This window comes from Nestor notabilis, unplaced genomic scaffold (genome assembly GCF_000696875.1).
Source record: "Nestor notabilis isolate BGI_N333 unplaced genomic scaffold, ASM69687v1 scaffold33921, whole genome shotgun sequence".
NCBI classification, from domain to species: domain Eukaryota; kingdom Metazoa; phylum Chordata; class Aves; order Psittaciformes; family Psittacidae; genus Nestor; species Nestor notabilis.
In genome coordinates, this window is record NW_009915889.1 from 1 (window position 1) to 13,010 (window position 13,010).

The 13,010-nt window shown below is 37.4% G+C and overlaps 2 protein-coding genes across 2 annotated transcripts; one reads left to right on the forward strand and one right to left on the reverse strand.

The window, feature by feature from the left end:
• The first annotated feature begins 120 nt into the window (after positions 1-120).
• On the forward strand, positions 121-1,971 carry LOC104399527 (protein CXorf40A-like). The gene is made up of 2 exons (XM_010024336.1): positions 121-373; positions 1,754-1,971. Exons 1-2 carry the CDS (start codon positions 121-123, stop codon positions 1,969-1,971), a joined length of 471 nt encoding a protein of 156 aa, XP_010022638.1.
• A 2,282-nt stretch (positions 1,972-4,253) lies between these two features.
• On the reverse strand, positions 4,254-11,302 carry TMEM185A (transmembrane protein 185A). Its single transcript, XM_010024338.1, has 6 exons — positions 11,124-11,302; positions 9,711-9,918; positions 7,953-8,036; positions 6,782-6,958; positions 6,327-6,450; positions 4,254-4,537 (listed from the first exon to the last, which is right to left on the reverse strand). The coding sequence occupies exons 1-6, from the start codon at positions 11,180-11,182 to the stop codon at positions 4,293-4,295; spliced, it is 897 nt and encodes a 298-aa protein (XP_010022640.1). The 5' UTR covers positions 11,183-11,302; the 3' UTR covers positions 4,254-4,292.
• Positions 11,303-13,010: the final 1,708 nt, after the last annotated feature.

Consider the following 13,010-nt stretch of genomic DNA (forward strand, 5'->3'; position numbering starts at 1 on the left):
CTTGGGGCAGCTCTCGGCAGGTGTGTTGGTTTGACACGGCCCTACCCACGTTTCAAACACTAACCTCAGCGTGTCTGTCTTGTTTGTAGGAAACAAACGGGTTCGGATGCAAGGAAAACGATGAAATTTGGTTGCCTTTCCTTCCGACAACCCTATGCAGGATTAGTTTTAAACAAAGTCAAAACGGTGGAGACTCGTTGGCGTCCTTTGCTAGCAAACTACAAGGACTGCACCATTGCTCTTCATATAGCTGTTAAAGACTGGGAAGATGAAACATGGAGAGCAATTCTCTTGAATAGGTTTGGTATGACACCACAAGAAGTGCAAGACTTGTTGGATAAAGGGGAAAAGTTTGGCAGAGGAGTTATTGCAGGTAAGCAACTTGTAATATTGCATGGATTGTATTTTCCAAGCAAGCTTTCAATCTGTTAACATTCAGGCAAATAAAATACACATTTGCTTTACATAGTTGTGGTCGTTAAAATGTGCCTTTAATGCTAATTTTGAGGGAGTGGTACCTGTGTTGTGGCTGGGGGGTTATTCCAATTCCGTATCACTGTAAGCTGAGGTCAGTGAGGGAAGTTGTAAATTCTTTTTCATTGTGCTGGAAATGTGAAGTATGTTTGACCTCTGGGATAAAGAATTTTAGTCGGGCCTCATCTTTTAAAAGACATTCAGCCTACAACTCTAAAGTGTACACAAAAAATAAAACTGTTTTCTGCTAACTCGTTATGCAGTAAGATAGTATAATGTGGGTTGCATATTATCTTGTTTCATGATAGTAAATGTCAGTTTCACGCTTTTTGCATTTTGAGCTTAGCTACTCTTGCTGAAACCATTTTACAGTCCTTTGAGTCAAGTGAGGTCACCACATTGCAGTGATTTCCTGTCATCGTAGAGTACTACGTAAATAAATTTCAGTTCTACAAATGCTCCATTGTTCTTGTTATTTGAGCAGTGAAGAAGTTTGCTTCTGACAACAAAAGTTAGGATGGAGTGGTGTTTTTTTGCTTATAATGTGCTGAAATACAACATATGTTGCTGTACTGTATACTTACAAAGCTTTTATTCACCATTCATTTTGCACTCTTTTCATGTAGGTATCTTTTGTTTCAACATCTATCTTCACCTTCTCATTCCAACATTTACAGCTATTCCTGCACAACAAATTACTATCACATACACTGAAAAATTGTTCCTGTTCTAGTGCTGAGAATTGTTAACTACTACATAATGTGCAATTTGTAACCTTGACATAAATTGCATGCTAAATTGTGGAGTAGGCATCAAAGCTTCTTTGATCTTATTTTAACCATTAAGCAATATAGAAATTCCCTTTCATGACATTAAAAAGGTTCCAGAGAGCAGGAATTTCCATATAGTTTAATGATTTTAAAATGTTAATGGTGTCCTGGTAGGAACAGAGAGTTTTATTTTTAATGAAGCTTTTTCAAGGCCAAATGTAGCTCAGGAGTTTTGGTAGCAGCTGGTACTTCCTTAGATAAGAGTGTCTAACAGAACTGTATCACCGAGTTGTGACTGTAACTCCACGCTTCACCAGTAATTCACCAACCTAAGTTCAGTCACACAGGCCACCTTCTGCAGCGGATGACAGTGGTTTGAGGTACATATGCTTCACGCAGTGTTCTCACAACAACTTGGTTTGTGTTCCCTCCGGAAGGCTTATTTTGGAAAACTTTTCTCTAGGAGACCAATCAGCCAACTAATTTTGTATTTTAATTTTATAATACAGGATTAATTGACATTGGAGAGACATCACTATGTCCGGAAAACTTGCCTCCTGAAGCGATTCTGGAGCTGGAAAATAAAGCTGTCCTCAGTAATCTAGAACAGAAATACTTGACTGTTGTTTCAAATCCAAGATGGCTTCTGGAACCAATTCCTGCCAGAGGGAGACAAGGTGTGTGGCAGGTGGACATCCCTGAGGAACTGATCCCTGCAGAAGCATAGGTGTTGCCCCTCGCTATTATTTTTCCTGCCTAAATGCCCCTGGGCTGGGGGCACCTTCCACTAGACCAGGTAACTTGTAATTCACAAGTCAGTATCTTGTATACCAGTGAGTTAGGATTCCCTTCCAAAACTGATTGTTTGAAATAGCAAATGTGCTTGAAGAACTGCCCTTTTGAGGCAGAATAAAGATGTAATTTTTATGACCATCACTGGAAATTATTAATGGTTCACTAGATTTTTCCTGTACAAGTAACTCCCATTTTTTAAAATTACATGGTTGATGTATTTTGTGCCAATTTGGAATGTAAATACAACCATGTTATATGATACATCTGATTGTATGAGGAAGAGTTTGTAGGACCCTCCAGAAAAATGGTGCTTGAAAGCAGGCTGCTTGTGTTAATATGACGCCTGTCTGACAGCCCACTCCTAACCTTACCTTAAGGACCAGATTTTCCTTATTCACAGGTTAGGAATATTTTATGTCCATATGATGGGGGGGAGGCAGCCTGTGGGCTCTGTTACCTTGACAGCCTTTGTAGAAAGCTCTTCGTTAGAAAGAAGGTGCCTGTACAAGATTAAATGAAGCTGTTAATTCTTTTTCTTATTTAAAATGGAATATATTAGTAAGCTTTTGACTAATCTAATATTGTAGGGAGAAACAAAAAGAAGTTACTAATTTTGGCACTTGAGTTTTTCAAAATTTACAATCTTTTTGACTTTCTGGATCAAGGCCCAAGGCCAGGCATAGCTATAAGGACAGGATAACTGGCGGAGAGGCTTTGTATTCAGATGGGTTACTGGAACACTTAAGAGACTATTCCCTTGGACTATGCAGCTTCTGAAGAGCTGTGGTAGGTAAGGTAGCCAGGGAGGTACCTGGCTTGCCCCTGGTTAGGGCCCAAAACCATTGCCACAAGTGCAAGTCAGGCCATGGTGCTATGGTGGAGTTTGCCCCTGAGGTGGCCTTGACACAGACAGAGCAGTGGCTGGGTGGTGAGCAGTTATACTGGGCATCACTTTTTTTTTCTTTTTGTTATCTCCCTTTTCATTACAATTATTATCATATCCTACTTTATTTCAATTATTAAACTCTTATTTCAACCCGTGGATTTTAGTTTTTCCCAGTTCTACCAGGGACTAGGATGGTGCAGGGTCTGAGTGAGCACCTGCATGGTACTTAGCTGCTGACTGGGGTTAAACCACAAAAGCACCTTTCACACATGCAGAACGGTCCATACACTTTTTGCTCTTGTCTCATTACCATGCAAACACTAAGAAAACTCTATCCATGGTACTTAAGGTACCTAAGCTGTGGGTTCACCTAAACACAAATTGCAGCTGCAAGGAGTGGGAGTATCAGAAATCTGTTTTTATAAGATACTGCAGTGTAGGTTCCATAGACTTTCTTCAAAGCATGGAGAAGTCTCAGTCAATCTGTCAAAGACTGTCTTTCTTGAAACAAGAAAATGCTATACCAACACCAACAAGTTACTATCTTGAAAAGTTTAATTGCTGACTCAAAGTTGGTAATGAAGAGCAAGCTATGATATTTATACCAGCCAACTAACATCTGTAAAACCTACTACTAATGTTTCTGGCATAGACTGCATGCACAATGCAAGAGGGGACAGCTTATTAACAAGCAGTCTAATGGGAGAATGGTGTAGGCACTGCTCAACACGAATGAAAATGGGAAACTTGAAAAGCAACAAAAGCAACGTTTAACTCCCAAGCCAGTGCAAAAGTTGAAATACATGAAAATTCACATAGCTAACTCGAAACCATCATGGAAGATGCTGTACATTCTATTTCCTCCCAAAAAAAGCTCTCCAGTCTTGCCTGAGAAATACAACTCCCGTGCCTCTCTGGTTAAGACAATGATTGTGGCTGAACAGAAGTAGTAAAGAGGTACTGTACTAACACATAACCAAAGCATTTAAAACAGACATGGAAATCAAGTGTATATTTAGGACCTAAAAGACACCTCAAATAGCACAGGCATTTCATACACGGTTTTTAAAAAAATACTTTTAGATAATACTTAGACTGTACACAACAAGACTTTTAAACAATATATTACACTGCTAAAATGTTCATATAAATACTATACAGGCAAGCGTGCAACCAGCCCATCAGGAAGGTGCACAGATGATACCACCACGTATCTCTGGAAAAACTCAGATTATCTTCAGGATCTCACATTCTGTAACCTAAGTGCTGATTCAGCAATACCTATTTTAAAGTAATCTGGACAAGGCATGAGATGAAAGACATTTGTCTGCTGATTCCCAGTTCAAGTTCACTATGCTTCCATCATCCTAATCTGGCATGTCGATGTTTAACTTGGGAGGTGGAATGACATATTTTCCAGGACTCTGTGTGATGACCACCCCAGTCTTTTTTCGAAACATGGGTGCAATTTTTGGTGGTTCAGGCAGTGGTGTTTCTTCTGTTTCCTCATTATCTTCATGATGAAGATCATAAGAAATATTTCCATATTCTCGTAAGAATGGGAAAATTTCAAGCAGGAACTGGCAGAAGTCTTTGCGAATTCCAAACCACCCTAAAAAAATAATAAAAAATAAAAATTGTTTCACATTATTGCAGAACAGAGTTAAGTGGGCAGACTATGCAATCTTTTTTCAGTTCTCTTGGCTATTTGCATAAGCAATATAAAACTTGTTAGTGCTGCTTCTCAGTGTGTTACTTATCAGATAACAGTTCAGATTACACACACAGAGGTAGATATACAGAATGTATACATACATTTGCATGCTTCTGCATGTCTGTGCATGCATGTTTCTGTATCTATAAATTACAGCAAGAATCTATTTCATTTCAACCATTAAACAGTGTCAGGTCACATCAGTGCATAGACAACACTAAAGACCTGGCATCTCAATCAAAGCAATCGGTGCCACATGGGAAGACATCCACACCAACTATGATGCATATAGGTTACCATACCAGAGAGAATGTGATGGCATAGGCAGACACAGCAGTAAATACACATATTCAGTATTCCACAAATATTTTTGTTGTTAGCCAACTATAATGGGATGCCAGGAGTATTACATCCTTGGCATTACCCGTGCCGGATTATAAACCAGTACACATTCTGTGTTTGTTATGGATTTTGCTATATGCAAAGACTTGGAAAGAGCATCTAAGCAAGCTGCACTTGTAGTTCAGCCGGTGGCACTCCTCTAGTAACCAATACCAAAGGTCAGTGCTAGAAGGAACAGCCTCCCCAAGTCAAATCTTTCACACTGAATGAACAAAAAGCATTTGCCAGGGAAGACAGCACACAACCAATTGCTGGTATTATTCTTCATGGTCAACTGATGTATTTCACTTAGCACTTTAAAGGAGGATTTTCATGCAAGTCTTCTGAGGCTCACTTGAGGTGAACAGTCTTATTAAAAAAAATTACATAAGTATTTATTAACCCTACAGAAGATAAAATAGTATGTGGCTTTCCAAAAGACCAATCTGGCCATAAATTACTGAGGGCATGCATTAAGGAAAAAAAAACAAAACCAAAAAGCACCAGTAACAGTTTTCCATACAACAACAATATAAAAGTAAACTGGTTGTATGGTGATAAGGTTAGTCATGACCAAAGCAATTCTCAATATACTTCACAATCCGATCAAAACTGAAGTAAGTTTATGTAATATCACAGCTGGTTCCTTTAAACTCTGAAAATCCTATCAAATTTTATTGCCTTGCCAACAAGGAATATGAACTGCAACGTGGATGGGGAGAGCTGGTCTGAAGAGCATCTGCATTGGTTCAGTAACATTAGATGGCTGAAAGTGCAAACACTTCTTTCAGCAGTGTGAGATACGATAGGGATAAAACCTTATAAATCTACATTGGCCACTTAGGCAACTGAAGTTACAACTGAGCAGCACAGAGAACTGTTTGGCCAAAGAGGGGAAAAAAATACTAGTTCAGGATACTAGGCCAAATGCTAATTAAAAATGGTAGGTGCTACACTATTTTTCAGAACCCAGAATAGAATGATGCAGTCATGTCCCATGAGACTGAAACCCGTGGAAATAAGAAAGGATAAAAGGCCGAGTTATAATTAAAATCCCACTGAGACTTTGGGTTGAGTCTGAGCACAAGTTACACTTCCAGGAGTAAAAAAAATAAAATAAAATAAAAAATAAAAATGAAGAGGCACTATAAACACTGAAAACTTTTTACAATCACCTGGAAACCATAGTAACAGATACAGTTCTTTCATGAGAGAATATACATAAAAAAGCCCTTTATGATGATTAAAATCTTAATAAAATTAATCCTTGAGTTTCAATCTGTTTCCATGATTTTTAAATACTTACAGTGATTTCCTCCTTTTTGTCCGAAGGTTGTTGCCATTAAAGTTATCAGCGAAAGCCAGAGGGGTACAAATATGGGTATAAAAGAAAAAGAATTGTGCCCATCCAGTCTGTGTACTAGTAAGATCTAAATGGCAAAAAAATTGTACAATGTTAGTTTAATTGCAATACCCACTTTCAAGCTTCTTAAAACATACACTGATCTCTGATCTTTAACCACATCTGTGAAGAAAAATGGCCTCCACAGAAACATGTAGTTGCGGTTCCACTGTGACACGTATTCTGCTCAAAAAACTTGGCAGAAACAGAATTCTTTGTTTTCTTTCATATTTGCTGTTAATATTTTGTTCCAAAACTAAAACCACTATTCTCATTTTAGTAACTTCAAGGAGAGACAGAGCAACATTACCACTCACTCTAAAAAGAACAAGATGCAAGGTCATTATGCTCTTTCCTACCTCAAATGTGAGCAAGGGCACTACAATTGTCATCCAGCTGACAGCCATGGTTATGTGTGTCCTCCTTTGCTCAGCAATCACATCCATAGAGCGCAAGAATAGAACAGACCATACAATGTAGTAGAGCACTACTAGACATAGAAAGGACATCAAGATCCACAGTGGAACACAAACAACCTGAAAGAAAAAGAAATTAACTGCTTTTCCCCCTGAAAGCAACACATTTGATTTGTTTCAGCTGGGGGATTTTTTTTTTTTTTTTTTTTTTTTTTTTTTTTGGTGCAAGTTTTCCCATAGAATAGGGTAAAAATAAAGCAAGTCTACTTAGTAAGTGTAAACAAGAAATGGAAATTTAAGTATGATGCTCTTTCACAGATACAATCTCTCACAGAAAAGCTTCACAAATCATATATACTGCTGTAAGCCACACCACTCTCTGGGGTTCCTCAGCTTTGTAAACCCCATCAAGCTGAAACAATTTAAAACTGAGTCAATGTAGTTCAACTTTAATAAGACTTCTGTGATTTAACATGGGCTCATGTTAAATCACAGTACTCAAAAATTGTTTTAGCAAGTATTCTCTATACTGGACACCTTACTTGAAATAATTTCTAAATTAGATCCTTTTCCTAGTTTTCTGGAAAATAGAAAGGACAGTCACAATCATGCCAGGTTACCAGTTCTGTGGTAGTTTACAAAAACCCAGGCACAGCAACAGCACTTCTTAAAGGCACTTGGGACACAGCATCTCAGCAGTTTTGACAGTGACCACTTGCACAGTTAGTGGATTTATAGGCATGGTGGCAGAGCAAATAAAACTAGTTATTTATCACACCATATTTACCAGTACATTCCCTAACCCACCAATCATTTTCATGGCTATTTTAATGTTGCCATTGGAAAATTTTGGTTAGGAATTCTCTTTAAACAACTGATCAGTGATTAACTGCAGCTGATGGCATGTCACTCTTCCTCAAAGGACAAAATACCCCAGGAACAGCCTCTGTTACTCATGACCACTGAATGAGATGCCAAACATTCAGTGAAGGATTGTTAGGCCAGCAAGAATGTGATCATGGACCATGATCATACATTAACTATTCCCTACAGCAAGTATCTTTATGAAATTCAGCATTTAAACAAGGATAAGAATAAAACATTTGCTACATACAAGCCATGGCCATCTGATGATCTCATCTAGTCTCAGTGCAATGAATATGAACTGTAGAATATTGACTGAACACAAGATTTCCAGCTAGAAAAAGAAAATATATTAGTTAACCTTTAGCATGATAAAGCTATTTCCAAGATAACAAAGAATCTAAGGATTTTTCTGACTCTGTGTTTATCACTGTAATATGGAACATGAATTTGCATTAGAGATTGCTAAGCATCCCTAAATATGGGAGGCTGTGATCCCAATAGAGTAAATGTAGAGGCAGCTGTCTCCTGAGGAAAAACCTTCCTAGCATTTAAAAATCCTTGGGAGTAGCTAGGCTCACAATTTAATGAATTCATTATGTCTTAAATAAATGGTATTTTATTGACTATAAAAATAGTATAACACATGAAGGAAAAGCTTTTTCTGACCCCACCATGATATATAGACAAAACACCACTATGTACTTACTGATCACCTAATCAGAGTAGGAACAACCAGACAACATATATCAGATTAAATAATTATGAAAATAATAATAGATTAACCACTTTGATTACTCCTGCCAAAAATTAGTATCCTGGGTTAAACACAGGCCCCTCTTACACTTCTACCAAATGAAAGGGAAGTAATGAGATCTTCCCAGAGTCAAAAAGAAAAAGATGACAAAATAGTAAAAGAAAAAAGTTGACAGTTCAACTCCTTAAGTAATTTTCTTTGAGACAGCTGCTGCCTTTTAGGGGTGAGTGGATTCCATTTTTTAATGCCAGTACTTAGCAGCTGTGCAGTCATCTGTAAATCAATGAGTAATCAAGCATCAGCCAGGAGAAGGTAAGTACTTCTACACAGATTTTACTTTTAGGAATGGTTAATGAACAGAACTCTGCTGAATGAAATTCTATTTGCAGTATTTTTACATCAACAATTTGAGGTATCAGTTTACCAGCCATCCTAACAATCACGCACCAAAAATGTAAGTTTATGGTAATGTTAGAGAAATATTGCCTTGAAATAAAAAAACAAAACAAAACCAAAAAACAAAACACCCCACAAAACTTGGAGTTTGAGGGCACTGTAAAAAGCAAAAAATCCTTTAAAAAAAAAAAAAAAAAACAAAAAAAACCCCACCAAAACCCTATCAATTCAATAAGAATTCTAAATTTATTCTGAAAAGCCACAACCATGGGAAGATCTTAGAATCCTCATGAAGCTCTTCCAAAACCAAAAGGAGTGAGTTGGAGGAGAAAGAAGATATAGGCACAAAATAAAACCCAACTGCTTTATGCCTACTATTTGTATTCCCAAATTAAAGATGAAGAATGCAGATTTGGATAGTAAGAAATTTTCAACCCTGATTCTGCCCAGGGACAATGTTTTATTGTTATTAACACACAATAATAAAAAGAATGGTTTAGACATGTTGCAGTGTGGTAGTTGAGAAAACAAACAAACACTAGAAGAAATGAGAAAAACTTACAGTATTTCCAATTGTGATTTTTCACTCATGTTTGCAGGTCAGTGCAAACAACTAATTCAACTGATGCAGTCATCCATCTCATGCTTTCTTGAGAGATGAACAGCTACAGAACTGATACAGTCTTGCATTGCCGCAAATTCTACACATGAAAGGCCAGGTTGGATGGGGCTTTGAACAACCTGGTCTACTGGAAGGTGTACCTGCTCATGGCAGGGGGTTGGAACTGGATGAGCTTTAAGGTCCCTTCCAAGGCAAACCTGTCTATGACTCTACAGCAACAAACAAAGCATTACCTCCAGAGACCTGTCATGTCGGAATCCCCACACGCAAGCTGCAACTGACACTGGAGATACAAAGAACAATGGCATGAAGACCAGAAGCCAGAAATGGGTTCCTCTTTCGATCCGGTCACACACCAGAACCTCAAACATCAGCAGGAGCAGATGGATGCCAACTGCAATTAACATTGCTTTGAACTCCACACAGGTTTCTCCTTCTGCTCTAAAGAGAGCATAACAAAGCATTCGGTTTACTTGTCAAAAAGAAAGCGCAGGATCCTTCAAACATCCCAAGACACTTCATTTACAATTGTTAAGTTTCAGATATTAATACTTGTTTTTAATAAACATACATATTATGCCCAAACAGCTGCTGTTAAACTACACTCCTGATGACCCAACAGGATTTCCTGCCCATAAAGCTGCACAGTTAAAAGGTTTTCCTCAAAGGAGACAGTGGGATTTTTACATCTTTAAAATTTTCTAAGTATTCCATAGCTGTGCAGAAAAAACAAGATTTCTTTGCTACTTCATAAACACTCAGACTTCATGAAAGCTGTCAGGAAATAAGTTTAGTCTAAAATTATCTGCTTGGTTCCTGCACCAGCTTTCACTGAGTCAACATCTTTCCCCAGAATTTCTTTCTTCATCAGTGTATTGCAATAGAATATTATCTGTTACTAAAAAGTAAAATAACACACCCGGTATGTTCGAATTCACATCCTACTCAGATTACCAAAAGAGTAAATAATGATGTATTTAAAGGTCTGAAAGTTATTCTACATTAGACTGACAAAATATCAGTGTTAACTTTGACAAAAATGAAAAGGAATTTACAGAATTTTTTACAACAAACTTCTTACTTTGCAGTAGCCTATTTTAGTGCATTAAGCTACTTGAATATTTCTTCTAAAACTGTAACTAAACTCCGAAAAATTCTCAATGTTCACAGCATATTCAAGAATCACTGAAGATTCATTGTTATCTGAGGTTATATGCACACCAAGGAGAAAAACACACAAAAACCTCTTTCAGGCTATTGCACATTTCAGGGAAGTGATTTAGAAATTAATCCAATTAAATATAGTATATTCCTAGTGCATATGAAGATACATATTTCTATATGGCTTATAATAAAGCAAAGAATTCCCAACATTCTAACAGAAAAGTGCAAGAAGTCACTCTATGAGAAGTTTTGGCTTCTAAAAAACAATATTGCTTAAGCTTGTGATAAACTGTTGTGATTAGGATTAAGCCATCCTTAGGGGCATAAAGCTGTTCGCATATAGTATAGGTTATAATTATTTTACATAGCAACTCTCTGGATGCTACATCTTACATTGTTAAAAGAACTACTGATGAATTTGATTGTGTAAAGAGAACACATGATGTTCCCTTCATTTTGCAAAATAAATATCCTTGACTTACCGATACTGTGGGTTTCGAGCCCATACTCCTGTTCCCACTGAGGCCCCAACAATCACCATTAACTTCCACAGCCATATTGGAGCAAATACGGCCCAGTAACTCCACTGAATTTTGTCATCCAGCCGTAGAGAGAGCAACACAGAAAAGAGCAGCAAGCAGGCATAAATAAGAAATTTGCTGTTAAACAGACAAAAACCCTAGAGTCAGAAATTAAGGCAGCAAGTTCATACGAACTTTATAGAAGAAAATCAGTCACAGCTGAAATGTAATGATGATACTTCCTAACAGAAAACAGACATCAAACTTCTTTGTGAAGAATCAATTCAGTTCTGAAGAGTCAAATACTTAATCATAAATACAGCATATGTCATCTCTTTCACTTATAAAACCAACGCTTCAAGAGAACACATCAAAAGCATTCTTGCATGACAAACTTAATGAACAGACATCTACAAAAAGTTCCCTCCCACAAAGATCCAGGCAGGAGCTGGATTATTAGAGGCTCAGAAGTATACCAGTTGCATATGTTTTTAGAAAATGTGTTCTTTTATACAAATCAAATGAGATAATTTTGATGTTCAAAATCAAGTTACATAATTTATGTAATTTTAGCCATACTACTTTAAAGATTAAAAACTTATGTATTGTAATAAGGCAGACTTCAGAGATGCTTTTTTATTATTATTTTTACATTCAGTTAGAAAGAAAAAAAAAAATCAAAATTATAGAAAAAAAAGGTTAAGCTTTTAACAAAGTTAGTGATTACATGTAGAGTGTAGTTTAACTGGAATAGTGAGGATGGTGCTTACAAGTTTCAAATAGTTATGTTGGTATATTTTATAATCTAGTCAACCTAAGAGCAAATGAATGTATTTGGAACACTTGAGAGCAGTGGCATAGCAACCACTTCTTCCACCAAAAATCAGGCAAAATAATTACATAGTACGTGATTTCCTCACGCTACAGGAAGGGAAAAAGTCACCCACCCATTCACCAGAGTCTCACAGACTGCTTTAGAAAACACATTATTATGTTTCAACCACTTCAAGTAAATTTATGTATTTTAAAACATGGATAACCTAAAGAACGGTGTAAATACTTGCTATAAAGCAGCAATAGTTGGGGATACTACCTTTACTCCTACAGCACAACTCCAAACTGCCCACTTTCAACAAATAATCAAACATTTATCAGCTCAGCACTGCCTCCATCAGATACCCCTCTGCTTAGCCTCAGCTGCTTGTTAATATGAAAAAGCAGTTGTATTGTGTCAGCATCTCCTCACATGCTTGATGAAACTACCTTGGGACAGGAGGATATGAAACAACAGTCACTCCTCACAGCAACAGAGAGGTCCCTCAGCTTCCCAGGCTATGCATGCTTTTCCAGCATTTGTGTAATTTGTACTTTCCCTTGCTGCTCAACAAATAGAGGCATAAAATGCCATGTGGTGAAATGCTGCTGCTCCCCAAGAGGTCCAGTAAACATCAAAATATTCAAGATGAAGTTATCTGTGCAAATACAACGTTCAGCTGCTCACTCACCATTTAGATGGCACCCAAAAAAGTTGCAAGCATTACTTTGCAATACCAAAACTTTATGAGCTTCTGGAACTTCTGTTCCTACTTTTCAATTACTCCCGACCACACATTTAAACTGTTTATTTCAACCTCTCTGCAGCAATGAATTTCCTGAAGCACTGGTTACCCTTCTGTTTGTCTAAACTGATTGATCACAGCTTTTTGTAGTGGCGATCACATAAGGCCTCTTTCACAAACAAGATTTTCTCCAGGACTCTCAGTATTGACTGCACAAGTTACTTGCAGCCTTTACTCTTACAATACCTGGTAACAGCAAGCCCAGTAAAATTAAACTAATTCTCTCAGC